Raw genomic sequence first — 26,879 nt, forward strand, 5'->3', positions numbered from 1 at the left:
TGCTTGTGTGTGTGGCTTTTGCTTTACCTATTAAACTGTCTTTATCTCAACCCATGAGTTTTCTCACTTTTACTCTTCTGATTCTCTCCCCCATCCCACCGGGGGGGAGTGAGCGAGCAGCTGTGTGGGGCTTACTTGCTGGCTGGGGTTAAACGACAACAGAAGTATACTACTGAATTCAGTATACTGGCCAGTTATAAAACTTGCAACACTCTCAAAGAAGCTTTTCCCCAAGATTGAGAAGACACCTACATAAAACTGCCATTTGAGCAGCATTATATACACTGGGAGTCAACCATTGTCTACGCAACCATCGTTTACTCAAATACATCTGGGGCTTGATATACATTCAGGTTGATACCTTCCATCTTTTTTGTCAATGTATGCAAGTAGTGTAAAATATATTGTCTGTTAGAATTGTGACAGGAAGAGTATTTTCTATTAAAGTCTCCTCTGATCAGAACTCCCATGCAGTCGACAACTACATCTTCCTGATACTTCACTGTCAACTTTCTAAATCTCAAATGTCATTGAGATTTACAATATTCCTGCCTGGCTCCCCATCCAGATTTTGAAGAACCAGTCACTCTTATAAACAGGAACTGGCAGCCTGTAAATAAACATAATGGTGGAATTGCTAATAAGTTCTATTTTCACCAAAAGTAATTTTTTTGCTAGATATGAGGCTGATGACATGAATTCCACATGGCTGACCATTTCATACTACTTACCTCTACAGCTGAAAGTATCCTTCCATGGTAACTTTTTATCACATTAAAAAATGATAACTTTTTATCACATTAAAAAAATTATTCTTGAAATCATACACACCTAAGTAAAGATTTCCATCTGATTATTGAAGCAATCTTACTATTAAAGTGGGCTGCAATAAATGAACATTTTATATCAGTGTCTCAGACTTCCAGTGTCACAACTACTTCTACATCTTATCAAACATACTTTGCATCGCTACTTACCCAAGGAATGCAAGCAACTGCCCTGCCACCACAACTCTCCCACATATTTTTCACAGTTCTGGTAATAGCAGGTTAATTCTAACTTTTGGACATTCTATAGTGGTTGACTTCTGCAAACGTTTAAATGATTAACTTTTATGAGTTAATAATTTTGTCATAATATATATATACACACACACAAAGCTGATTACAATTCTTAACAGAATTTTTTTCCAATAGTATTATACACACACACACAAAACAGTTAAGTTTCATTTTCCTGCTGATACCATTGGAAATGTAAAAATTGTCTGGATTTGGAACCACTCAAGGCAAGTGGGTAGTTCACATGTTTTCCCACTCCCAGCCTGGAAAAGTGTTGAGGCAATTGTTTTTATCCCCTCAACAGTTGAGATTATGGATTATAAGTGACTTAGTCTCTTATTGTGTGAAAACAGTATTTTAATACTTCTGACTTGTCATTAATCAATACATTACTAGCAAACTGTTCTTGAAATTAAGCTGTTGCAACTCATATTGCTGACGTAAAAAGATTTGGAGGGGAGACAGAGGGGCCTAAAACACAATGAGAGCCGAAGCAAAAGGAGCCATGCTGAGTACAGAAAGTAAAATAGATACTAGCTACATAAAAAGAATCGTTACAGGAACTCTGACAAGATTCGGAAGTGTATGGAAAATATAAAATACAATATAAAAGATAAAGCCCCTGAAAATTCCCCGAGTCCTCTTCAGAGCATTTCAGTGAAACAGCACAAAGCACATGCTCCATCACATTTCCACACAGGAGCTGACAGCCTGGACGTTTCTGAATCAGCAAGTCTAACATGAATTTTTTTTTCAGGGGTCAATTTTCCCATTGATGCAAGGAGGATTTACACATGCAAGTCCCATTAACATTAATAGGAGTTACCTACATAAATCCCCCTGCAATGATAGGAGAAAAGACCCCATAGTCTGCAAGGATCTAAGTTCTAATGATTACCTGTCAAATGGCCCTAAGCATCATCATCACCAAAAAAAGCAGACGTAGCAGCTTCATGGCTGAAAATACTTCCAGAAGAACAGTAACTAATTGCAGTCATACAGATAAGGCAATACAACAGCAGAAAGGAAAATGGCATAAAATTGACTGTATGAATATTAAGGGTTAATCCAATTAACCAAGTTAAAAAGAAAGTACTCATTAAAAAAGGAATTCAAACATATCAAAGCACTCCCTAGAAAAAAAAAGGTGTGAATATTGTATGAGCTCCAAGGTGCTTGAAGGATAATATAGCTACTTGTTTAAAAATTCAATTAACCTTATCTTTCTTTAACTTGATTTATTAATAATCCTACAGATAAATTGCCAGTTTTTAAAAAGTCATGTTATCTTTTGAATACATCCTGTATGATGAGCCTTAAAAACTACTTCAAATAAGCCTAACCCTCACTTTGTATGCTTAAATCATTTAAAGCAAGAACAAAATGCAGTTCAGTGCATGATTTCTGTAAAATACAAAGATCAACAGTCTTATCTACTGCTATTGCAAGTGAGCTATTGAGTACTCAAGTACCATAGGAAAAACATTTTATGTTTCTATTCACCATACCAACGAGACATGAAAACAGTTTTTGAGCAATCAATGTAGTGTAAAGTCATAGCCTACAACTTGTAGATTATTCCGTCTTATCTAAAATCAAATTTGCAGTATTTCCAAACTGATGCTACCTTATATAAACTTGCTAAAACATACTGTCATGCGCGTAAACTTCAATCTTACTACAGATGTCAACATGACGAAAGTAGACAAGAGAATTATCAGGAAATCTCAGCTAACAAATGAACTGCTTTTCTTGCGTAACTGAAAGAAAACACAGAAAAATGCACTTGCAAGCAAACCTTTAATTTTCATCAAACGATTTCCTTGTAAACAAAGAAGATGAAAAATTCACCTATGATCCCTATTATTGAAAGACAAACAGGCACTAGGTCCTCCACTTAGTTCTTTTACAGATCTGTAGATGTTAAATACAATTACCATACATTCATGCTTTCCAATACACATAAAAATCACAGCTAAATGAAGAGGCAGCCTGCTTATTACTATATATAAATAACTGCTCAATCACAAGCATCCAAAGATAACTGTTTAACACTGGAAACATTTCAACCACATATTTTTCTGAGGATTTTGGGATTATACACACACTGGTACCTATCCAAAAAACAAAGACTGTAAACAATAACAAACCGGTTTTTGAAATGCAAATTGGACAATGTATCATGATGCAAGACAAAGTGAAGTTAACCGCATCAGTTATGCTGTAAAAAAATAAATAAATTAACCTTTATGGCATGAAGCCATTTTAAAGGCAGGCACACGCACTGCAAAACTGTACAAAAGCCTGGATGTGTCAAGTTCAGACAGCGCTGAATATTCATTATTCAATGGCATTTTTTATTTACGTACAGTATTTTAAGCACTGCTAGAACTATATCTAAGTTCATGTAGAAGTTTAAACCCCGACTCATCAGAATTCACTGACCTCTATATTTAGATATACTATTGATCTATTGGGTGTACATTTTAAGGTAAAACTTTAAGTAAACGCTAAATATTTTTCATCATCTGAATATCTAATTTCAAGCATTGTTCAGAAGAAGTGCAACTTTATCACGGTCATTTACAACAGCTTTCTCATTTTGTAATTTTTCATACAAACTAGGCTTATAAATACTTCAATAAATTTTATTGTATAAATGCTTTATGATTTATCATTACAAAACACATCATTTACAGCTATCGCACTAATTTTAATCCTATTAACTGGGATCAATACAAACCTTTGGAATTATCAGTTGAACCTTCTCCCCACCACAAAAAACCTCAATTAATGATCATCTAAACTTCTTAGACACCGTACTTCAAAAAATTAACTACTGGCTTATTAAAGGCCCAAACACTGCAACAAATCCAGGGAAACTGACAACAGGTACGTTCCATTTATGATTTTAAATTTTGTTGGGAAATCTAGCATTAAGTTTAAATTGTGCTATTTTCCTGACTACAGTAAATTAAGTCATTAGTGAAAATGTGTGATTTATTATATCTTATTAAAAAAAAATTGAATGTAAAATGGTTTCATGTGAGGAACATCTATTGCATTATATTTGTTTCTAAATTATGGCATCAGTTTCAAAACCATATAAGAAATTTTTCATTATACAAATCAAACATGACATCTATTACATATTCTAAAGCCACTCCAGAAGTGTCAATATTATTGCCTTTAAGTTCCATTCATAAAACCACTTTGAAGGACAGATTGTGAAGCTCACGTTCAACTGTTTAATTAGCACAGATCCAATGATTTTTAGTAGAACTGTGATACATTGTATCAGAAGATCATCTTCTGACTGGTAAGCAAACTTGCACGTTTTTCTTTTGATTAGTTTCGACTTGTTGCTTGTTTAAAAGATGGAGGATTCCTTCCAAGATGTAAAACAAAACCAAATTCTCTTAACAAATCATGAATCCTATTTTAGCATTTTAAATTCAAATGCTTTGTTCTATGTTTTTTGTTTAGCTACAAGCACCCCTGGACCTGGTGAAACTGTGACTATTTAGAAATGTCTCAGCTATCAACAGAACTATTTGACGAAGAAAGATTATTCAAGCTAAGGAAAGTAAGGCAATTGCAAATAATACGGCTATGGTTTTTTTAAATCTCTTTTTCTTACCCTTCCTCCCTTACATTTTAGTTTGGATCAACCTCCTCTTCTACTAAGAGAACAGAGCTAATTCATTCTTCATTATCTTCTTTCTTAACAGCAGTACTACCTCCGCTACTGCTTTCCTCAGTTGAGGGTTCAGGTTTTGTCTCTGGTGAATTACTGAATCCAGACTCTTCTGGCGCAATCTCATCTTCATCATAAATAATATCTTCTGGATTTGGTGGTGGTGGGCAAAATTCTTCTGTAGGAAACATTTCTTGGAAAATAGTCTCAGCCTATTCAGAAAAAAAAGCATAAAATAAACTTTACCTTGAAATGTAATACCTTGCAGCAGTATTTTACAGATATTTAAGATTACCCTCTGTTCTTTCAAATCAATAGTGATTTAATACTTTGACAGTATTGTAAGCACATGGGAAATCCGTTCCTTCTTGCACTCCTCAAAAAAGAAAAAGCAATCTATCCTTTTACATTGTTCTACTAGGAAAGTCACAGCATAGGGCTTTTTAAAAAATGCTGGTCATTCTACATTGTATTGAGAACAATGAAGCTGATTTTTTGCAAGTAAAAGGATCTTTTCCACTATAAAAATATCCCTAGCTGCAGCCAAATGCAAAGCATGGGAAAGATCTTGCCTCTCTCCAGAGAGAAGAATCCATTTCACAGGACAAGCAAAGCCAGGAAATTGTTAATATGTACGACCTACATCATATCTATAGGGGATTCCTTCTTAAATTTAAAAACTACAAACACATTTGCGTTTCTGTTTTTCTGAACAGCTCATAGATAGCTCAACTGAGAACTATCCTCTTCCAATGGAATATTATCATTGAAAATATATACAGTTGTATACGATACATTTATAATTTAATCAAAAAACATGTCTATAATTTCAATGTATTATATGCATACACCTATGTGCACAAATTGTGCCTTTCTGAAAAGAACTGTATAAGAAATTTTCATTTAAATAAAAAGACAGTTACTCTTAAGATATAGTTCAAGGATTTAATTTACAATGCCACTTACTCTTCATGGCATTGAGGTTTAGAAATTAAGTACACACAAAAAGTCAAGTTTTTTGACCACTGCAATAAAAGATGTTAAAAAGAAATGTGTTCTTGATAACATCAGGGTAGTTGTTATTACAACATACAGAACACAACTACAAAATCTGGGAGAAAAAGAACCAAAATAATACTATCTTAGAATTCTTGAAAACGAGACATTTTATAAAAACAAAGGAGGGCAAAAATCTTTTTAAAAAACCACAAGAATGCAAGGAGCTTTGTTAACTAGTGTTAAATAGTTTTACATGTTCTTGTGCAAATAACCTATCTATAAGCTTATCTAAAAAAAAAAAAAAAAGGCTAGAGACGCTCAGGAATTCGTTTACTGAATCAACATGCACTTCACGTGTCCATAACGGTTTTCTTTTCCAAGTCCTTAAGCTTGTAATGCAAACAGAGACAACTGATGCAGAACACAGTTATGTTTTGGGTTTCTAAAAAGGCAAAGGCATATTGCCTCTCTATTTTGTCTATTTAGTAAACTATGCCCTAAAGACGACCTGCAATGAGAGCTCCCACATAGGCAAGAATGCATTTAATCTTTATATTCATACTGCTGCCAGACACTGCACTGAAAAAGCTGACAGTAGGGTCAGTTAATGCCAACTGCAAAGGCTGATTACATGATGTGGATTCCTGGACAAGAGGGAATTGTTTTCAGATTAATACATCATTGAGCATGTACCAAACAGCTTTCTGTGATAAACTTCACTGCCCACCAGCAGTGGATTTGTATCACCAGCACGTGGATGTAGGACTCCATTATTAACTGCTTAAATGACCCTGTCTACTCTCAGTTCAATTTCATTTTTCATTCTGCTTCCTAAATTTCACTCTTCCATACCCATTTAAAACTGTTTAAAACTATTTATATTAGTATACAAAAAAAGATACAAAAAATTTATATTCTTTACTTCAAAAACATGGTTTTGTAATTTGAAAAACTTGCCTAGTAAGTCTAGGGGGCAAGAGGGTACAAATATCCTACAAGAACTTTACAAAACTAAGTTTTTGATGGTAAGAGAAAGACTTATTTCAAGTCTGCACTTGTTCTTAAAACTCCAAAAATATTCTTGAACTATTATTATATTTAATAGAATATTGAAGAAAAGTGTCCTATTTTGCACTAAATATATGACAAATTAGAGCAGACAAACATTTCCTACGCAGTTCTCAACAATTATTCAGTCTCCAATTAGTCAGCGAATATCCACTCCAAAAATGGTCAAATAATTATGAGGTTGAACACGGAAAGAAATTCTCAGTATGTTATGTAGGACATCATGACATTGATTATAATTGAACAATTTAATGGTATAGAGTGCTTTCAGGTCTACCAATTTTTTAAGTTAACCTTATCCAGCTGAAGTCATGCAGAATAACCAAAAATAATTTAACAGCTCCTTCATTATAACATTTTGATACTTATTGTAACTGATTAAGTTAGTAACTACTAAATATTGAAGGAACTATTTAAGTATACCAGCTTTCACATGTGTATGTTTGAATTAAGCATTAAGACATAAGCATGTAAAGCACTTGCACAGATACTCTAATTTATTGACTGTTTGAAGTTGAATAAAACTATGATTTTTTACTGTTTTACTGTATCCCAGCTACACACCTCGATGGCACGTAGACAAGCTGTAAGGGCTTTCATGGCAACTTTTACAGAGAACACTACCAAACTAACAGTAGTTTGAAATACGACACACTTGAGTAACTCTGAAATCCTTCCAGATATAGAAAAAAATGTAAAGAGGTTAAAGGACAAATATTGGCATTATAATTTTAGTGCTTCCTCTTATGAACATGAAGATGCCTCACAAATCTGAAATACTTCAGGGAACATACTACTTTAGAACATGGTAATTCATGTCAGGTTGTAGCAGCGAAAAAATAGAAAACTGGAAGCCAGATGCTTTACTTGATCCATAAATACAGAATTTGAAGGAATCATAAATGGCACTTTACATGTTATTCAGCCCATCCTCAGGGCAAGTAAATGCAGACATCAAAATTAATTCAGTATTATATTAGGAATTTAACACTAACTTAAAATAAAACAAGAACAAAGTCATTTGTATAGTGAGCTGTAGACGGATTATCGTCTGTAAAAGTTGTGGTGTCTTGCCTTCTAAATAATGTATCATCAATACAATCAAACAGCATGACATATAAAAGTTAGTAATACTAATGGTAATGAAAACATACATCATGGGAAGTATCATTAAAACAGTAAACACAGAATTGATTAGAGAAATTAGATTCAATTTTCCAAGCTATCTCCAAGACTAATACACACAGTGGTTTTTTGTTTGGTTTTTTAAGTGTTCTGATCCATGAGTTTGTAAATATTTCATGTTTGGAGACTTCCATCCCATTGCTAGGAAGATGAAAGCGATTTGGGGGTAGAAGGCACACCAACTTACACGTATTTCCCTCCTCCACTTGTCTAGAAGGTACCTGCATGCTAGATGGGAAGGATGTATTCTTACTGTGAGTTCTGCTTTACCTTCAGCCTATTCTTCACTTGGTTCTCACATACACTCCTCACTTCTATTTTCCCTTATGACTTTTAATTATAAACACGTTTACCCTAAAATATTTTTCACTCTGACTAGTGACCATTTGTTTCAAAATTTAAAACAGGTTCAAAAAAAACGTAGCTTCTATCTACTCTTTCTGAAAGGCAGTGTTTTAGGCTCTTGATTGTTTTTCCTCCAAGATCTGCTTGTTTATCATCTATCTCACTGATGGTCAACAGGCTAACTACAGCACCTAGAATACTTAAACACAGCTTGATCTATAAAACCATTACTCATTGGTAAGAAAAAGAGCTCTTAAGATAAGACAAAGCTGAATGCTAGAAAAGGTGGCTATCGGAATTAGAAATAGGCTGTTTTTTAAGTGTATTTAAACAGCTTTTAACTTGCATTGTTTTAAATAACAAATGAAAAATCTCATTTAGAAAAGAATTCATTTACAATTTTAATTGTCTAGCATTATTTTTTGTCTTTACAGTTCTTTATCCTCTTGGGAGGCAAATTATTGCCTTGTAAAGCAAAATGAAGGATACTATTAGCCCTTAATTATACTGTTCTGACCCTACAGTTCAGGCTATGTCAGCCTTTCCACTTTAAAAACTTATTTTTAAGAGGTTTATGACTTAGTCATAAAAAAATCCTGCAAATGGTTAGAAGACCGCATGCACATTCTCTGAACATGGCCATTAAAAAACCAGCTTTAAAAATGACTAGTGCCAGTTAATCCTACAAAGATGTAAAAGTGTTCTCACCTTAGCACTGAAAGCACCCTGACACCACAGTGACTGCTGTGGAAGATTTGCCTAAGAATTCATACCTTCCTTATCAAGGTGGATCTCTGAATGGCAGAGCAAAGGAGAAGCATTCCTGTAGTTGTCTTTTGTTGAACAAGTCATAATCTACATATTCGCATGATCTTGTTGTCTTTTGCTCAATAGTAGTGGGGAAGGCACAATGAGAGATATGACATGAAGTTCTTTGTGAATTTCTACGTACCTACCCTTGAAGATCTGGTGTCCCTGCACATTCTGCCTATTGCCAACACAGAAGGTGGCTATTTCACGATCTCTCCATCTACCTAGTTTTATTTAGGGAGCTTTCACTCTTCGCCTCCAATTTCAAAGCACTAGTAGTTTGTCTTAAATTGAGGTCTGGTATGGTATGCCTACTACTAGGCAAGTTGCAAGTGGTTCTCAGTTCAGGATTCTAGTTAGCAGGAACTAGGTATGTAGACACCCAAATACTGAGAACTAAAAATCAGAACTGAGTGTGATTTGGTGCCAAATACTATCTCAAGGTCACAAATAGCATGACATTCCCCTCAATTCTTTCAGAGACACAATTACACCATAATTTTTTAATACAGTAATACTAAGGCAAAGAGAAGATAAACTGAGACAGGTTAATGTACCAGATTAGTGATTATCCTCGGTTTTCCTCCCAATAGGTTTTAGGTTTGTGACTATGTCCTGCAGGTATTAAACTACTTTGATGATCCTTCCAACCTGAACTGTAGATAGGCTTTTCTGACCTTTGATTTGTTCTCTACTACTGTATCTCCCCTTTAACCTTACAGGCGACAGACTACATATTTTGGGGAGGTATCATCTATATTTCTGAATTATTTGACAGTTTTTCCTTTCCACAGTATCTATCTGCTACTCCTAATGTAACTGTATCAACTGACCTTTTCTCAAGTTTCCTCCATTCTCAATCCCGCTGACATTCACTTTGCTCATTAAGTAAGATTTTTTGTATGCCTAGCTGTGACGTTTTATAGCTGTATTAGTACTAGTTACCTAGCACAAAGCAGAATAATCCAGGACAAAAGTAGACTGTATTGGACTTCCTTAGGTCTTTAAAATTGAAGTTCTGCAACCAAAAAAAATTATCTGCCCAACCTGTTTGACAGCACAGTCATTTCCTAAAGCAGAGTCTGGTCCAGAACAGACATAAACATTTGAGGGTAAACCATCATAAAAATTTTTGTCAACTCCTGAAGAATCTCTCATGTTGAAGTAGACTGCCCAGAGGACTCTAGGTTTTTCCAGTTCTTCATTTTCAGTCTCTGAAAAGAAAAAAAAGTGTTTCCAGTAATCAACATTCACGTGCAACATGGGAAATATGTAATCTAGCATACTAAAAGTCAATTTATTAACATGGAATTACTGTAATAAAGTAATTTTTTTTCCTTTAAAAAGCCAATTAATTTTAATTTCCATTCTTTTCTGAGGTACTCTTTCATCATACTTTTCCTTTCCAACCATAGCTATGTAAACTCTACTTATTCTGTACACACTATGCCACATAAGAACCAATTATCACCTAAAAGCATACTACCAAGAAGCTTGGTCTAAATTTAACGCCTTTCCACTTCATGTTATCTAGTTTACTCTGGATAAACTCCATGAGCATATGATGGTCTGAACAAGTCCCCCACGGGCTGTGCCAGCTTGAAGCTATTGCATTCCACATGCAAAGATATTTTTGACGTATACTTTTTTCCCCACTCATTTAATATTTATCTTTGTATGGGAACTCTTCTCATAACAGACCTTTGTGTGCTTTAAGATTGAGCATCTTCAAGCCAATCTAAGATGACTAACTAATGCTCATGGTTTAAATAAAAGTAATTTTAAAGAAAAATCCACAAAGAATACCTCCCCCCAAATTAACTGCAGATAAAGAATTACCAAAACCCAGAAGTACTCTATTTGAGAGGTGTGATATGCAGTATGTAGAGTCTCTAAAGTGTGGAAATACTGCTAAATGAAAATAAATGATTAATTTATATTTATCTACGCTTACTGAAGACTTGTACTGTGCTACAATATTCATTATGAATACAAAATGATCATAAACTACATCTTGCTTGTTCATCATCTGCACCTCCTTGCAGTTACTTTGCACATTCATATAACCCCTCTGCACACAGGCAGAAAAACCTCTGGGAAGATGAAGGTCACTTTTTAACAGTGCAGAATGCAATGGAGGAATACACAACACAGATTCTTAGCTTAATAGATACTATTTGTTTGGCATATTTGCTGTCTCCTTTTTTGGTATTTTACCTCCTGTAAAATAAATGAAGCTTGTAGAAGACCTTGCGAGTTTTACTTCTTTCCAAGGAAGAAACTTGTAGATAACAATGGCATTCAAAACAGAATTTTAAAGCAGTTGAATTAGGAAAAAAAAAAAAAAAAAAAAGAGATAAGTCTATGCTAGTCCTTCAGTATCTTTTTATAACTGTCAAATATTTAAAAAAAACAGGTGCTATCCATACTGAACAGTTTGAAAAATAAATTAAATTCATCAGCCTGTGAAAGTCTGAGCCTTAATACAGGGCAAGATGCTCTTTAATATATTTAAAAGTTCACATTGCTCATAAAAGTTACTTCTTCCTCATTTAGGCAGGAAAATGAATGGAGTCCTCTTCTCCAGGTGACTTTGCCTCTTTGACCTGCCATGGCCCAGTGCTCACTTTATCTGGTGATTCATTTTCAATAACTCCAACAGTATTTGTTCTGACATTTTAATTAAAATACGACCACTACCTCATCCTGATGATAAAAAGGCCTATGTGTCAGTGAAAACTAGCTTTTCAGTGCCTCAGTGCACCTGAGGACCCCTGTGATCACAGAGTTTCTACGGAAGAATTTCGGTCAGGTTCTAAACAATATATCATTTCAAAACTGGATCACTTTAAACATTAAGATTAATGCTAACCCCCCCCAAATGATTAGAAGACACTAAACTGCAAGCTAATCTTTTCTTCACCAATTGAGTCTTTGAGACACATGGCACTGTCTTGAAAGTTTAAGATATATGTTAAATATTAAAAGTTGGAAATTAGTGGGCTTTAAATTAACAAATATCAACATGAAAAGTGTTTGCAGCTCTCCAATCTAATAAAGTTTTCTATTTACAAACCCTAGTTGTATTCTACATATGTGTTTTGTAAAGGCTCTTGTACTACAAACCTAGTAAAAAATTTACATCTTTGGGACATCAAAGAACCCTTTCCTGTAAGCAAAAAAGAAAGAAAATGCATATTATTTAATACTTTACTTCCTATTAAAAGCACTTTGTTGTCTAACAAAAACAGTAAGATATTTGCTTTTTCATTAGAAGGTAGAAGGAAAAAAAAAAAAAGGAAAAGTATGCAGAAAAACAAGCTTGTGAAAAGCTGAACTCAACCCTTCACGAAACATTGTTCTTGGTTACAGAGCCCTGAGAGGAAAAAGAAAGACTGGTCATGTAAAAGACTGCATTTCTTTTTTTTTTTTAAACAGGAGAAAATTCTACCTGAATTCATGTAATGCTTCAAGAATGAAACATAACAGCAAATATTAGAAGCAAACCAAGAATAAATATTATAAAATACTTCCACATCTTACTAACTTGCGTATATACGAACATAAACACTTCCACTGACAGCTTAGTATTTTTTCTCATAGAAGAACGATGATTTACTGTATTTAAGTATGAGCACATTATATTTAAAAATGCATTGCCAGGGTTAGAACACAGCAACATCTTCTATGTGCACACTACCTATTCTACGAGCATCTACCAAAAATATGATTAAATTCAAGATCTCGGGATTAAATTTCAAAGACTTCTATGGAACTAGCTCCAAGTATCTCAGGGACAATTTCTTTCTAGGGAACAACTGCTTTGTCAACAGCTACTTGCCTCTGGGACTGTGAAATTGTCCATCTCAAGGTCAAAGTTCCTGAAAGTAGCTGGCAAGGTTTTCTTGAATTTAGGGCCAAATAGTTCATTATTGGAAATTACTGGAAATCTACCTTCCTGATAACACTGCAGTGCATAACAACTTTATGCTTCCACTGCTTAAAGCAGAATCTAGAGAATTTCAACTAAAAATAGCAAACAAGGAAGCACCTGAAGAAGACAAGAAAAGGATGAGCAACAGTCTTAGAATAAGAGAAGGCAAAAGAAAACTAAGAAGCTTATAGCACTGAGCACATCTGGCAGCTGGAGGAGAAAAGCAGATCACTAACTTCTGGGTTTTGATAACTTTTCTTAGGGATACCCAAGTGACAGAAATCACTAAAAACAGGACAGTGTAAAAAAACCAGATTCACAAATTTTTCATTTCACTACTGCACCTTTGAAAGACACGCTGAGAAGCAAATATGTTTCCATGAAAAAGAAAGTGTGAAAAATTAAAAAGGTCCTAGACACTTATAGCCACGGTCCTTGTATACTGAAGTTAAACCACAGCTGAAGAAGACTTGGAACATTAGATCATGAAATACAAAAAACCTGACACCTGCCTAATCAATCTCACTCTCAAAATAGATTCCTTTACTTTGAGATGCTGATATCTAAATAGCAGCTCACCATACGCTGACTCCGATGACAGATTCAGATGTTCAGTAACAGACATTTTAGTTACAAGGGTAAATTATATTTTTGCAAAATAATCTCTTAATACTTATTTATTTTTACCTTTTTCTGTATTTAGATTGAATAACTTCTGTACAACAGGCTCTAAATCTTCCCTAGCAGTTTTAGTTGATGGACAGGTTAAATGGACTAAATCTGTGAAAAGAGAACACAAACTAATTACAATCACCAATACACAGATATATAAATATCATTTACAATTTTTAAAAGGCACAGCAGGCTTTTAGAAATCACTGCTCTTCATATAAATCACTTCCTTTAACCCAGAGAAGTACTGTATTACGGAAATACAGTGTATATACACAACACAGAGAAATTTTCTTAATACATCTCATAGCTGTCTTGCTCTTCCATATATGTTGGTAAGAAGGAAATATAATTTAACATCAGCAGTGCAGACAGAGAGAATGTCATTCTATGAAAAGGTGTCTCTTGATACCAAGAAAAGCAGCAGCAAGAATCTGGATGATACATTGTATTTGCCATTAATGACCTCCAGAAACCCCAAGAACATTCTTATCAGTGTTGACAGTCCAATAGTTCAACAACATACTAAACCTGCAAATATCACTACTTTCATCAACACTCTCCTTTAAGAGCTAAATTGGGAGTGAGTGGGAATTTGGAAATTTGGCTACTCACAGTTTAAAGTCTGGCTGTACAGGAGTAAGTAGGAAGCTATCTTTCTTCACTGAAGTAAAAAGTTTGAGCAAGACTTCCATTTCTTTTATTGTATGAAACAGTAAATAGGAGATGAAGTGAATAGATGCATGTTTTAAGTTACAGCTCAAGTGGGCTGGCAGTTAACTATTTCTTTACAGCCACACGGAGAATGAAGAACACTGGGAACACCATCATGTTTTGACAAACGAGAAAATTTGAAAATAAGCACTGCTGAGTATCAGAGAACTGTTCTGTGATGTAAGTTATGACATATGCAATTCCTTGGTACAACATAACAAAAAGCTCTACAACATTTTATTCATCCACCTTCTTACAGAATGGGAGAAACAACAGTTTTGTGTTTGTGTAAGGGTGAAATTAGATTAGGTGGGCCAGTAAGGATTTCTGATGATCTGCAAAGCTGATTTCAAGTACTTGATTTCAAGAGGTGCTCTGTACACATCAGAAACAAGTCACAGACTACAGCAAACCCATATCAGAAACAGACAACACGAAAAGATTTTTGACCACAAGAACACATTTGTGGAACTGTGTAATTAATCAAAATTCAACTTACACCATGGGCAAATCAATGTCACTAAATCCAACTTTGTGTTTGTGAAAATTCACAGTTTTGCTGGAATAATGCAGATTTGATATTTAGATTTCTTGCTAATGTACTTGTTTTCATGAAAATAAAGTTGCTAAACAGATTCCTCACGGAACATACTATTCCTTTATTTGTTCTGTTTTGCAAACTGGTGAAGTTGCTGACTCCTTCGAAAAGATAATCACTTGGTGCAGCTCTTTACCTCTTTTCTGTTCCATTCGTCTCTGTTCAGATACAGAACCAGTTACTCTGCTGCTTTATCCCACCTGATTTTACATCCATTCATTCAGATATTTAAAAGCCTCACCTTAAAGTTTTTTATAAAACCACCTTAACCGACTCATTTGCTACTGAATGGTTGTCTGGAAACTTACCAGCAGAGAAGTATCTGTCAGAGGATCATGAAGAAGTTTAACATATCTTTGTACATTTTTTCTTCATTACTACTACTTCTACATTTCTGATCAATTTAACAGCAATGTATAGCTATGGCATTATTTTAAATCCATACGACATTTTTCTCTTTTCTCTCTGAAGTCTGGCTATATTTGTGTCATTATTTACAAGTACATCATACATATCTTGAATGATTTCCTGGCCACAGTTATGTCACAGAAAGTTTGACACTGACTCCAGGAGGACCAGAAAACTTAATCCTTCATGCTCCTCTTTTTTGAGATTCCACACACGGAGATTATATTCAAACATAAATATTCATTTTCTATTTAACCGCAACAAAACCTTCTGTCTAAAAGGAGTATGTAATAAAAAAAGTAAAAGAAAACAGGTGGTGATAATGAAAGTCTCCCTGTAACCTTAACTAAATGTTTACAACCCCAAACATTGTAATACAATCTATTCTTTCCTAAAAAAACAACCCAGCTATAAATCACTAAAGTTCACATCATTTACTTTCGATAAAATCTTTTTTATTATCTTTAAGGTTATGGCTATGAGTCACAGTCATCAGTATATATTTTGATTATATTTGATTTACTCAGGTATAACTGCATTAGTTACAGTGGTTGCCAACATTTGTCTTCAAGTAATTCTTCTAGCACAAAGAACGATGAGTTTAGTTCATGATTTCATCATTACAGTCTCAATTTTTAGGGCAAGTGAAGGAGTTCGGTTCCACTCAACTGGCAATACAGATTATGTGCCTGTCATTTATGCAATGTGATCAAAGAGTAGATGTATTTGTATACTTATCTTAAATAATTGTTTGAAGGAGAAATCAGTCAGGTTAAAACCCATTTACAGATAATGATGTAAAAGTTTTTTTTTAAAATTATGAAATATGTCCCATAACTAGAACTGAGCTATACCTAAAATACAACTGCATTATTTCAATACTCGAAGACAAATTTCATTAAGGAATGTAGTACCTTCTCTTCTGAAATGAAAAGAATTTATGGAGAAAAGTAAATAACAGAAACCTTAATTTTTCAGCACCACAGAAACTCTCTCGAAACTAGTAATTTATATCTACTTGAACACCATTCTTTCTTCAGTTTTGCTTCCTGCTATATATATTTTGTGAACCCTTGCATAAAGTAAGTCAGCTATTTAAAGGATAAATATCAACAATATGCTTTATAGCACTAAGTTCTTAATTACAGGTTTATCTTTTTTTATTATTAAGCAGGAAATATAACTTTGAATGACCTAATCATTTAGTTCGCTCTTCTTTCATATGCAAAGAACTGAGTTCAAGCCTAGGTAACAGTAAAATAAATTGGTTATTATTACGGTTACTTATTTTTTGTTAAAAAGTGTTAGGTCAGGTAACCTCTAATTCTGTTTATCTTCCATAGTGTTCCAAACTGGTAATCTATTTAACAGAATTCAGAAGAAGGATTTGGAAAGAAAAATAAATACCCAATAAGAACATTTTGTTGCTCATCTATTTCAAGTTCACATAAAATACCAACAACAGAGTCATAAAGCTCTGTACATAGAAAACTGTTAATGGAAATACTGGGATGTCCCTTCTAGATAGGTGATCTCTCAGATATCTTTAGAATTAAAGAATCTGTTGCAGCAAACAACAACAACAAAGTTCTTAATAGAATTTTCATAATTTTACCTCAAATATATCATGATGAACTCCTTCCCTCCAACTCTCATAATGGGACATAATCCCACCTCCACCAAAACTTTCAGAAGATAAAAAGCCCCCAAATATAGCGCACTTCAGGTACTTCAATTTAATAGTTCAGCTAAGGTAGTCCATTTTCAAAAAAACAAACTAACAACAAACTACCAGTATGATTCAGGTGCTTTAGAATATTTTTTTAATCTACTGAAGGAAAAATTTATTATTGTGTAAGTGAAAATAAGTCTATTAACATACCTATTAGTTGTTCAGTATATGCTGATTAAGAAAAAAGCTGAAACTGCAGCAAAAACAAGAACATATACTCCAAAATATTCTGCTAGAAATAATACTGAAATATACTTGATGCTTGTACTGAGAACCTATCTTTATGAAAACAAAAAATTTGTAACATTTTTCACGAGGCCACTGAGTCCTATGGCATAAAGATTCTTTTAAATTTTAAAGGTAGTCTGAAAAAAAAAAAAAAAAAAAAACAAACCAGAAAACCATGCATCGATGTTAACTAAAGATCCCACCTTTTTGCTTACAGATTTTTTTCAGAAATGATTTGAGAAAATACTTTGGATGGGTTTTGGCCCTTTAATCATAGTGGTAAGAGAAATTTTTGGCAGAAAATTTTACAAAGAAAAAATTTCTAAGTCAAAAAAAAATCTTAATATTTTGACTTGAAGACTGCACAATCTTAGCTAGTTACAGTGGAGAAGAAACAGTCTGCTAGAGCTCTCCACTAACCTTATCTGCCATTCTACTAAATCTTCAGTTGTCTTAAAAATCTTGCATAACATACAAAATGTGGAATTCTAATACTTCTTTTTATCTAAAAAAAAATACAGCGGTCATAACAAAAAGCTCTTTGTTGGTGCTATTTTATAATTACTGCACAGTAAACAGAATATTGTTCCAGTATTAATCAGACTACAACTATCAAGCTTATTAGGCACATAAGTGTTAAAGGGAATATTTGATGTTTGATCCGTTTGGAAATAAATAATAATATAATTTATTACCGAGAAAATCACAGTAAGATTTTAAATAAATAACTATCACATGTAAATTAAAAAAAATTGAATGCAACAAGAATCTTGTAGTATGATTCCTAAGCCATATGAAACAGCATACAACTGCTATAGAATGAAGACAATGGACTACTACTCTCGTCTGCTGCTAACAGTAACCCAGTACACACTGTTTTCTCAGATAATAGCCTGGTCATTGTGCAGCAGAGGAATGATACTCACATATTTTAAATTTTGTTCAAGAGTTGAGAGAGTCAAAGGGAAAAAGGTAGTTAAGATTACATATACCGTGTACTTACAAGTGTCCTTCATGCATGTCATGGTTGAGGAACACAACTCAATGACGCAAACTGCTGGTTTTCCTAGATCCACTGGAGGCACTGTCAAAATGGAAACCTATCAAGCAGAAAGAACAACTTATGTTAAAGCAGAGTAACATGGAGGATGAGGCAACCAACGTAATTCTGAGTAAAGGTGAAAAATAACTGCAGACATTTATACAATTTTGTTTTCTGGTTTATTAGTAACAGTTTGTGCAATCAATCCTGCAGAATTTGAGCATTCAAGAATTTCTACCTAAGTTAGTAAGGCCACCTTTATTAGGAATGCCTGCAGCAGCACAATGGAAAGAAAACCTCCTATCGCAGCCCTTTCCAAAACGATGACAGTTTAGAAACTCTGTTGGCAAAAGATTGCAAAATCGTTTTTGAACACTGGGCAGAGTACTGTCAGGTGAGAATAACTGGAGTACTTCTATGCAGGACTGCTAGTAGCAAGACTAGGAAGAACAGACTTCGCTGTCATATATATTCTTATTTGTAGATCTTATTTAACCTGTAAAAATACAGGAAGCGTACAGAAGAAACACTTAACGCAGATTAATATCCTTCAAAATTAAGGTCTGCAAAGACAGATGAAGCAGAAACATATAAAGGATCTGAAAGTGTACAATAAGAACTTCGAACAGTAAAAGTGAATGTTAAAAAACCAAAAATAACTTTGAACAAAGTTTAGACAAGATAATTAATTAACAGTCAACAGAATACTAAGGGTAACAGTTTATTAAAAAGCAAGCAAAATGAACTACCTTGAAGACAGCAGCTTAGAAACTCTGTTAATTAATATAGTGCCAACCAAACAGGGAAACCCAAGTCATTGAACTAAAACAAAACAAAACAAAATACAATTCCTAATAGCTTTATAGAGACTAATGAATTAAACAATTATTAGTAGAGAGCTGACTAAAAAGCTGGATTCAAGCAGAAACAGAAGCATGAATTAACTCCTACCAACAACTAAATATTAATACATACAATTCATAAAGAGATAAGTGATACAAAATTGCTATATACCTGCTGCTCTGAATCTGTGTTTAGTACAGACTGATCTGTAATGAGCACTGCTCTGGAGATCTGCCTACAATTAAATAAAACAGTTATGGCATTTCACAAAACTGTAAAAATTAGCAATTTGGATTCATAGTTTTGGCAATACCAATATAAATATAACACTGTGGGAAGGCTATTTAGGCATACAATCTTTATTAAAATGATTGTTAGTGGGATATTTTTCCTGTTGCTGAAGTAGGACCACATCTGGAACATTAATGAAGTATTTTCAATGACCAGAATAGATGCTGAATAAATGAGCCACTGCCGTTAGATAAAACAGCTTGAATATCCTACTGATTTTTAAAAAATTGTTTTATTTATTTGATCAAGATTAGAAGCAGCATGTTACAGGACTTTTTGTGTTCCAAACAGCATAGGACACTTTGGATTAAGGGGAAATACACTTGAGTGGAGTTCATGAATTGAGGTTTCCAATCCTCCATTGCCTATGATTATTTCTGCACTGCACCTACTACTAGTTTGGCTAATATCTCATCTGCAATATTTTGAAGGCAAAGGCAGTATATGTCCAATACTTTTGGCAAGAACAACAAAAATAAGAGAAAACAATGACTTTTAATACTTTTCTAAACCTGAACAAATTTAAAGCGAGAACAGCAAGAGGCACCTCCACCTTCCAAACACTTTTTAACAAATATGAAATCCCTAACGCACTTAAAGCTGTTGGATTTTTTTAATAAGGAAAAGGGAAATATGATTTAGAGGACAATTTAAGAAATCTAAACATAGAAGGTATACAGTATGCCCTCAAGTATATAGAAGAAGAGAAAAACTATGCACAGAACTAAGCTGTACTGCAAAGATAAAGCAGGAGACAATAATCTCTTAAGTTTAACTTGCAGGGTACTTTATACAATATTAGTTAAAGAAATTTACTATGTTTACTCTTTTACTACATACCTGTAACACACATTTGTGCATATGCTCTCTGAAAGGTAACTGTCTTCCACAATAAAATAGTTAGCGCTTATTCTTTGTCCAAAATGATCCACAATAGCTTTGCATCTGTTAAAAAAAATAAAACCAAAATAAGAAATTTAGATATAAGGTAACAAAATCATGTGCAAGTTTTCAAAATTGAGTTATATAGCACATTGTTTATATCTTTCAATAAGTTAGCTACACGTCTTTAACATGTGAATCCTTAAAACAACTCAACTGAATTTGCTAACTAAATCCTAGAGTTATACATTCTACCTGGTATATACAATTTTTTACATGCAATGCCACTACAAATAATATCAGAACATTAATAAATTGGTCACTTTATACGGAAAACTAAATGTAAGTTAATAACACTGGCATTTCATTGTACATGAAAATGGCATACATTTCTTACCTCATGATACATGGAAAAGTAATACTGTGAATTATTTTGTAGGTGCTACCCTATTGCAGTGTTATTTTTCCCCCGTCAGCAACCTTTACCAAAGACAAGTTTATTTTGACAATAATATTTGACAAATTAAATAGCAAATTAACTTAAAAGATGTAAGGAAAAATCCCTGAGAAATGTATGCATCAGACTGTTCCAGGAGAACTTTTCTGAGCTTCTATATTAGTGACTAAATATATCATTTATCTCTAAGTTACACACAAAAGGATTAACTAAGTCACATTGCTTTAAGAGCAACACAAACGTTCTTGACAGATCCTGCTTGTATTTGAATATATACAAATTCCAACACAAACATGTATTCGTCTGCCTCAGGCAATACTTGAAAAAGTAAAAAAGAAAACCCAAGACCCAAAAAAGAAATCGTTCTGAATGCAAGCAGGTCAAAACAAAATGAGAATAAATAAAAGTTGAGAAAGTGCTACAAAAATTTTCAAGAGTCAAGTGTAACACAACAGACTAACACTTATAAATGGGACAGAAATGCAAACCACAGGAAAGAAGCAATTCAGAGAGCTTAAATGAGAACAGGAAACAAATTTCAGATTTTAATGGGGAAAAATCTCCACAAAAGAACAAACTTCAGACTTATATATAACATAGATGAAACCAAATCATATATATGGACAAATAAAAAGGAGGCTACATATAGACACTAACTAAAAACAACCTCTACTGCTGATTCCTATATGCCATGATCTGTGTTCTATTTAATTGTACATATTTTCCTCAAACTAAGACGTTGCAAACATTTTTAGAAACGCCTACAGGTTTAAACAGCACCTATCTTAATGAATGCTTTTCCTATCTGAAGTGCAAGCAAAATACGTGCAATACAATTTCTTTCCTTATAGCTTGTTTCCATATCCTAAGGATCTTTAAGACTCAATACTGATTTCTAAAGCAAGATTTTAAGTTTTTCTACAGTATCAGAACATTTTCTGTTTAAAGAAATAAAGCAAATTACCTTTACTTAACTTTTGCTTAGTGTATGAAAGTTACCGTACCTCTTTTAAATTAAATTCTTCCAAATCAGCATCTCAATGTTTCAGTTGATTTAATATACAGAATTCAAACCAGTAAATTCTCTCACACACATTTACACACACACGCGCGCACATGCACTTGAAAACATCAAAAGAAACAAAAGGTTGCCTAACAGAGAACCCTTACAGATCTAAATGTGTTTATTATTAAATAAATGTGTAAATTATTCCTGTATCAGTAAATATCTGACATGCAAGTTATGCCTTATGAATAAACAGCATTTCTGTAACTTCAAGTTATTCATTAGCTTCTGTGATCAAAACAATCTATAAAACTAGAGAAGATGAGGAACCAAACCTAAATAAGTAATAGCAATCAGCTGCCACTAGCTTTAGTAAACCAGTTGCTTCTGTCATCTGAAATGAGAATTGAAAAAGGGTGCACACAATGCTTATTTCCAAATGTAAGAGGTTAATGACAATTAAGCACATTTTTATAACACTAACTTCAAATGCTGATTCCATAGGAATCTGGATCCTACATATATACCTATATGCAAATTCAACAGATAACTTGAAAACGGTAATTAAAGTCTAATGGTACAAGCATTGTTTAACTTTAAACGTAGTATTCTTCATACAGTTTCAATCATATTCTATTCAACATGTGTTTCACTTGCAACTTTAAGAAGTTTTTTCTTAATGTTAACCTAACTGATTTCATTCTCAAGCGCTCATTTGAATACTGCAAATAAACAAGGAAGTTGAGCTGTTACAGTTCGTTTCTAATTATAACCTTTCTTATTGTTTATGAAACAATTTCCCCTGCCACCCCCCTAAACATTATAGAAGGGGAAAGGTTGATTAAATGTCATGTTGCATCACTCAAAGCCAGCAAAAGCAACTACACACTTTTTATTTTCCTGCTAAGTGTTGTTTCCTCTCCTTTGTTCAGGAATAGCTATCAGGTCATATGTTTGATAAGATTTTAAACAGAAAAAGAGATAGCGCTTTTAATTTCAGTCTCCACTTTACTTCAAAGGATGATGCTGAGAAAATTTCTTTCAAGTACTGCTTCCAAACATGGAAAACACTTATGCACTGACATTATCAGGTCTCTGTCGTCTGATATGTGTTGGGACAATGAATCATACAGAACCCTCCATTGACCTTCTTTCAATGTGTCTAGATAAAAGGATGAAAATTAGAATCCATCTCCTTGCAGTGCCACGAGTTATAAATGTACTTTATAGGGCTCATTATCCAAACTAATGGACTAAGGGCGACATCCTTGAAATGGACTTACCAGCACTGACAAAGCCAGTATGCAATATTTCAAGATAGATATGTAAATTACTATGTGTTTGCTATATCTTTTTATTACAGATGTATAAATTTCCATTTATCACATCTTTTCCATTTTTGAGACAGAATTATGTAATTGGAAACATATGTAAAGCGTGATCAACATAAAATGCCTATCATTATTATTAGTGCAAACCATGTAAACTAAAATACTTTAAATTTTATCATATGTACCCAAAAAGTGATCTACAATAAACATGGAGAAAATAAACAACAAAAAAAAATAATTATCATGCAGACATTCAATGTGTTTTTTCCTCAACCTAAGGAATATGATGTGTTTTTTATTTTCTAACAGAGCATCAGAGTTCTATCAAGAACGCAAGATGTTCTGCATATATATTAATAGAGCAGACCTAATCTGATACAATACGTAAAAATTAGAAAATTTCAAGTGGATTACCAAAACCTTAAAATAGGTATGTTTGAACTATTCTGTACTTTCACACTGTCTTCCCTGAATCTTATTTTCATAAACTATAAAAAGGACTATAGTAACATGATAAAAATAATTGTATAGTCGGGGATGAAATCTACTTCTCTGAATACACAGTTATGGGTAGTAAAAAACTGAAAAGGCAATTCAACTAGATATTGAACGGGTTTTTATTTTTCTTGTGCTGGAGAGAATGTTAGCCATGTCTAGAAAGGAGTTGGAATAAACTTTGGTGGTATTTAGGGACTTCAAATTAATCTCTAAACTATCAATTCCCCTGCCACCCCCCTAAACATTATAGAAGGGGAAAGGTTGATTAAATGTCATGTTGCATCACTCAAAGCCAGCAAAAGCAACTACACACTTTTTATTTTCCTGCTAAGTGTTGTTTCCTCTCCTTTGTTCAGGAATAGCTATCAGGTCATATGTTTGATAAGATTTTAAACAGAAAAAGAGATAGCGCTTTTAATTTCAGTCTCCACTTTACTTCAAAGGATGATGCTGAGAAAATTTCTTTCAAGTACTGCTTCCAAACATGGAAAACACTTATGCACTGACATTATCAGGTCTCTGTCGTCTGATATGTGTTGGGACAATGAATCATACAGAACCCTCCATTGACCTTCTTTCAATGTGTCTAGATAAAAGGATGAAAATTAGAATCCATCTCCTTGCAGTGCCACGAGTTATAAATGTACTTTATAGGGCTCATTATCCAAACTAATGGACTAAGGGCGACATCCTTGAAATGGACTTACCAGCACTGACAAAGCCAGTATGCAATATTTCAAGATAGATATGTAAATTACTATGTGTTTGCTATATCTTTTTATTACAGATGTATAAATTTCCATTTATCACATCTTTTCCATTTTTGAGACAGAATTATGTAATTGGAAACATATGTAAAGCGTGATCAACATAAAATGCCTATCATTATTATTAGTGCAAACCATGTAAACTAAAATACTTTAAATTTTATCATATGTACCCAAAAAGTGATCTACAATAAACATGGAGAAAATAAACAACAAAAAAAAATAATTATCATGCAGACATTCAATGTGTTTTTTCCTCAACCTAAGGAATATGATGTGTTTTTTATTTTCTAACAGAGCATCAGAGTTCTATCAAGAACGCAAGATGTTCTGCATATATATTAAAAGAGCAGACCTAATCTGATACAATACGTAAAAATTAGAAAATTTCAAGTGGATTACCAAAACCTTAAAATAGGTATGTTTGAACTATTCTGTACTTTCACACTGTCTTCCCTGAATCTTATTTTCATAAACTATAAAAAGGACTATAGTAACATGATAAAAATAATTGTATAGTCGGGGATGAAATCTACTTCTCTGAATACACAGTTATGGGTAGTAAAAAACTGAAAAGGCAATTCAACTAGATATTGAACGGGTTTTTATTTTTCTTGTGCTGGAGAGAATGTTAGCCATGTCTAGAAAGGAGTTGGAATAAACTTTGGTGGTATTTAGGGACTTCAAATTAATCTCTAAACTATCAACAAAAAGTTTGAGAAGAAAATCAAGGCTGTAGCTGCAAGTATAAATTTTCCTTACATGTACTAAAGTAAGAATATTAAAAATAGTGAAAAAATAACAGCACTAAGATCCTGATGAAGTCTGGAAACCTATGGAAGATGCTTATAAAATAGCAATGGATACTCCACAATTTGACTAAATTTCTACTGTTGTGAGTTTAACCCATTTGTAACCAAAGTAAGCTGCCTCTGAAACTCCAGAGACAGCTGTAGTGACGACGAGATATGACTTTGTCTACTACCAATTACCAGTAATGGCCTGTTGACTCAAAAGCTCAGTAACTCATAAATACCCTCATTAACAATTTGATAGCTGATTTTTACTAGGCAAAAACACTGAAGCCCGAAGTCAAGAGGAAATTAGAGCTGGTGCAGGAAAGGAACACACAGTAAGGAAAAGAGATAACATGAAGAAAGAAAAAGAAGGGAAAGGAAATTGTGATGATCTTAGCAACAAACTGGATACCTTGCCAAGTAACACTCTAAGGAAAAGACTTAGCAAGTAAAAGCAGTATTGCATTCAGGTGACAGAAAAGAAAATCAAGAGAAAATAATATAACTGAATAAAAACATATACCTGGGTCAAAGAAACTCAGCTTTCTGAGTGACATTTTTGCTATGGTGAAGAGGACGTTTGAAACTTTTTAAAATTATTAGGTAAAAAAGGGAACATTATATGATCATTTTCATTGCTGAAAATACTTTTTTTAAAAACATATTTTGACCTAGGCTGCGTTATTTTCATCACCTCAAAGAAGTCTGACGCTTCCCTTCTCTTCCCTTCCCTAAAAAGAGGCAACAGAAGCAGGCAGGCGCCTCCAAAGAAAAGGCAGGTGACTAGACTTGGAAAGCTGGATCTGTTGTGCTGCTTCATATTCAGCATCAGATAGTGGCATTATTAAAAGACCAATGTTTTTGAAACAATGAAAGTCTGGTAAAAATATGTCAGTAATTCTGCACCTCAAAAATCTATCCTTCAGTTTTAAGTGAAAATGGCGTAAGTTAACAACTAAAGCAGCCTAATAGCCTAAAAAAGACACTTGAAACCTATCTGGAATCCTGAGGAACTTCTTAGATCCAAACCATAAAAGCCAGTTAAAGGAAAAGCAGCACTCCACCTTTTTTAGAATACATACAACCTTAACAAAGAAAACATTAATTTCAAAGGTCTTCAGAATGTGCAAAAGAAGCTGGAAACTGGGACAACCAGCACCACTGACCAGTTAAGATCTCCATAGAGCGGTGTTTGGAAGTTGCTAACAACTAGGAGTTTTGTCCCTCTGAAAAAGCAAGTTAACTATTTAAACATCATGGGAAAATAAAACTCCCTATAGTAAAAGTTCAAATATTACTGTTAAAAAAAAAAAACCTACAGAGTTTATAAAAGGGGGATAATTTCATTTGCATATGAATCATGCACTTAAGACAACACCATACATGATGAAATACTATCACAATTGCATCTTAAAGTCTAAAACTGTGCAATGAACTTCAGAACCTTAAGGAAGGGGCAGAAAGATAAAATCTGTTGTTTATAGAATTTCAGGAAAAACAGATGCTACTTGACC

At 33.6% G+C, this 26,879-nt stretch overlaps 1 protein-coding gene across 1 annotated transcript in view; it reads right to left on the minus strand.

Moving 5' to 3' along the window:
- Positions 1–2,842: 2,842 nt before the first annotated feature.
- CHM (CHM, Rab escort protein 1) overlaps positions 2,843–26,879 on the minus strand; it is a 63,315-nt gene continuing 39,278 nt past the window's right edge. The window contains exons 10-15 of the mRNA XM_019474304.1: positions 20,468–20,572; positions 19,508–19,571; positions 18,455–18,551; positions 13,787–13,879; positions 10,213–10,379; positions 2,843–4,970 (exon numbers count right to left, since the gene is read on the minus strand). Coding sequence (XP_019329849.1) covers positions 4,764–4,970; positions 10,213–10,379; positions 13,787–13,879; positions 18,455–18,551; positions 19,508–19,571; positions 20,468–20,572 — 733 coding nt within the window. The 3' untranslated portion in view covers positions 2,843–4,763. The remainder of the gene's footprint in view (positions 4,971–10,212; positions 10,380–13,786; positions 13,880–18,454; positions 18,552–19,507; positions 19,572–20,467; positions 20,573–26,879) is intronic.

This window comes from Aptenodytes forsteri, unplaced genomic scaffold, assembly GCF_000699145.1.
Source record: "Aptenodytes forsteri isolate BGI_AS27 unplaced genomic scaffold, ASM69914v1 Scaffold72, whole genome shotgun sequence".
Classification (NCBI taxonomy): Eukaryota; Metazoa; Chordata; class Aves; order Sphenisciformes; family Spheniscidae; genus Aptenodytes; species Aptenodytes forsteri.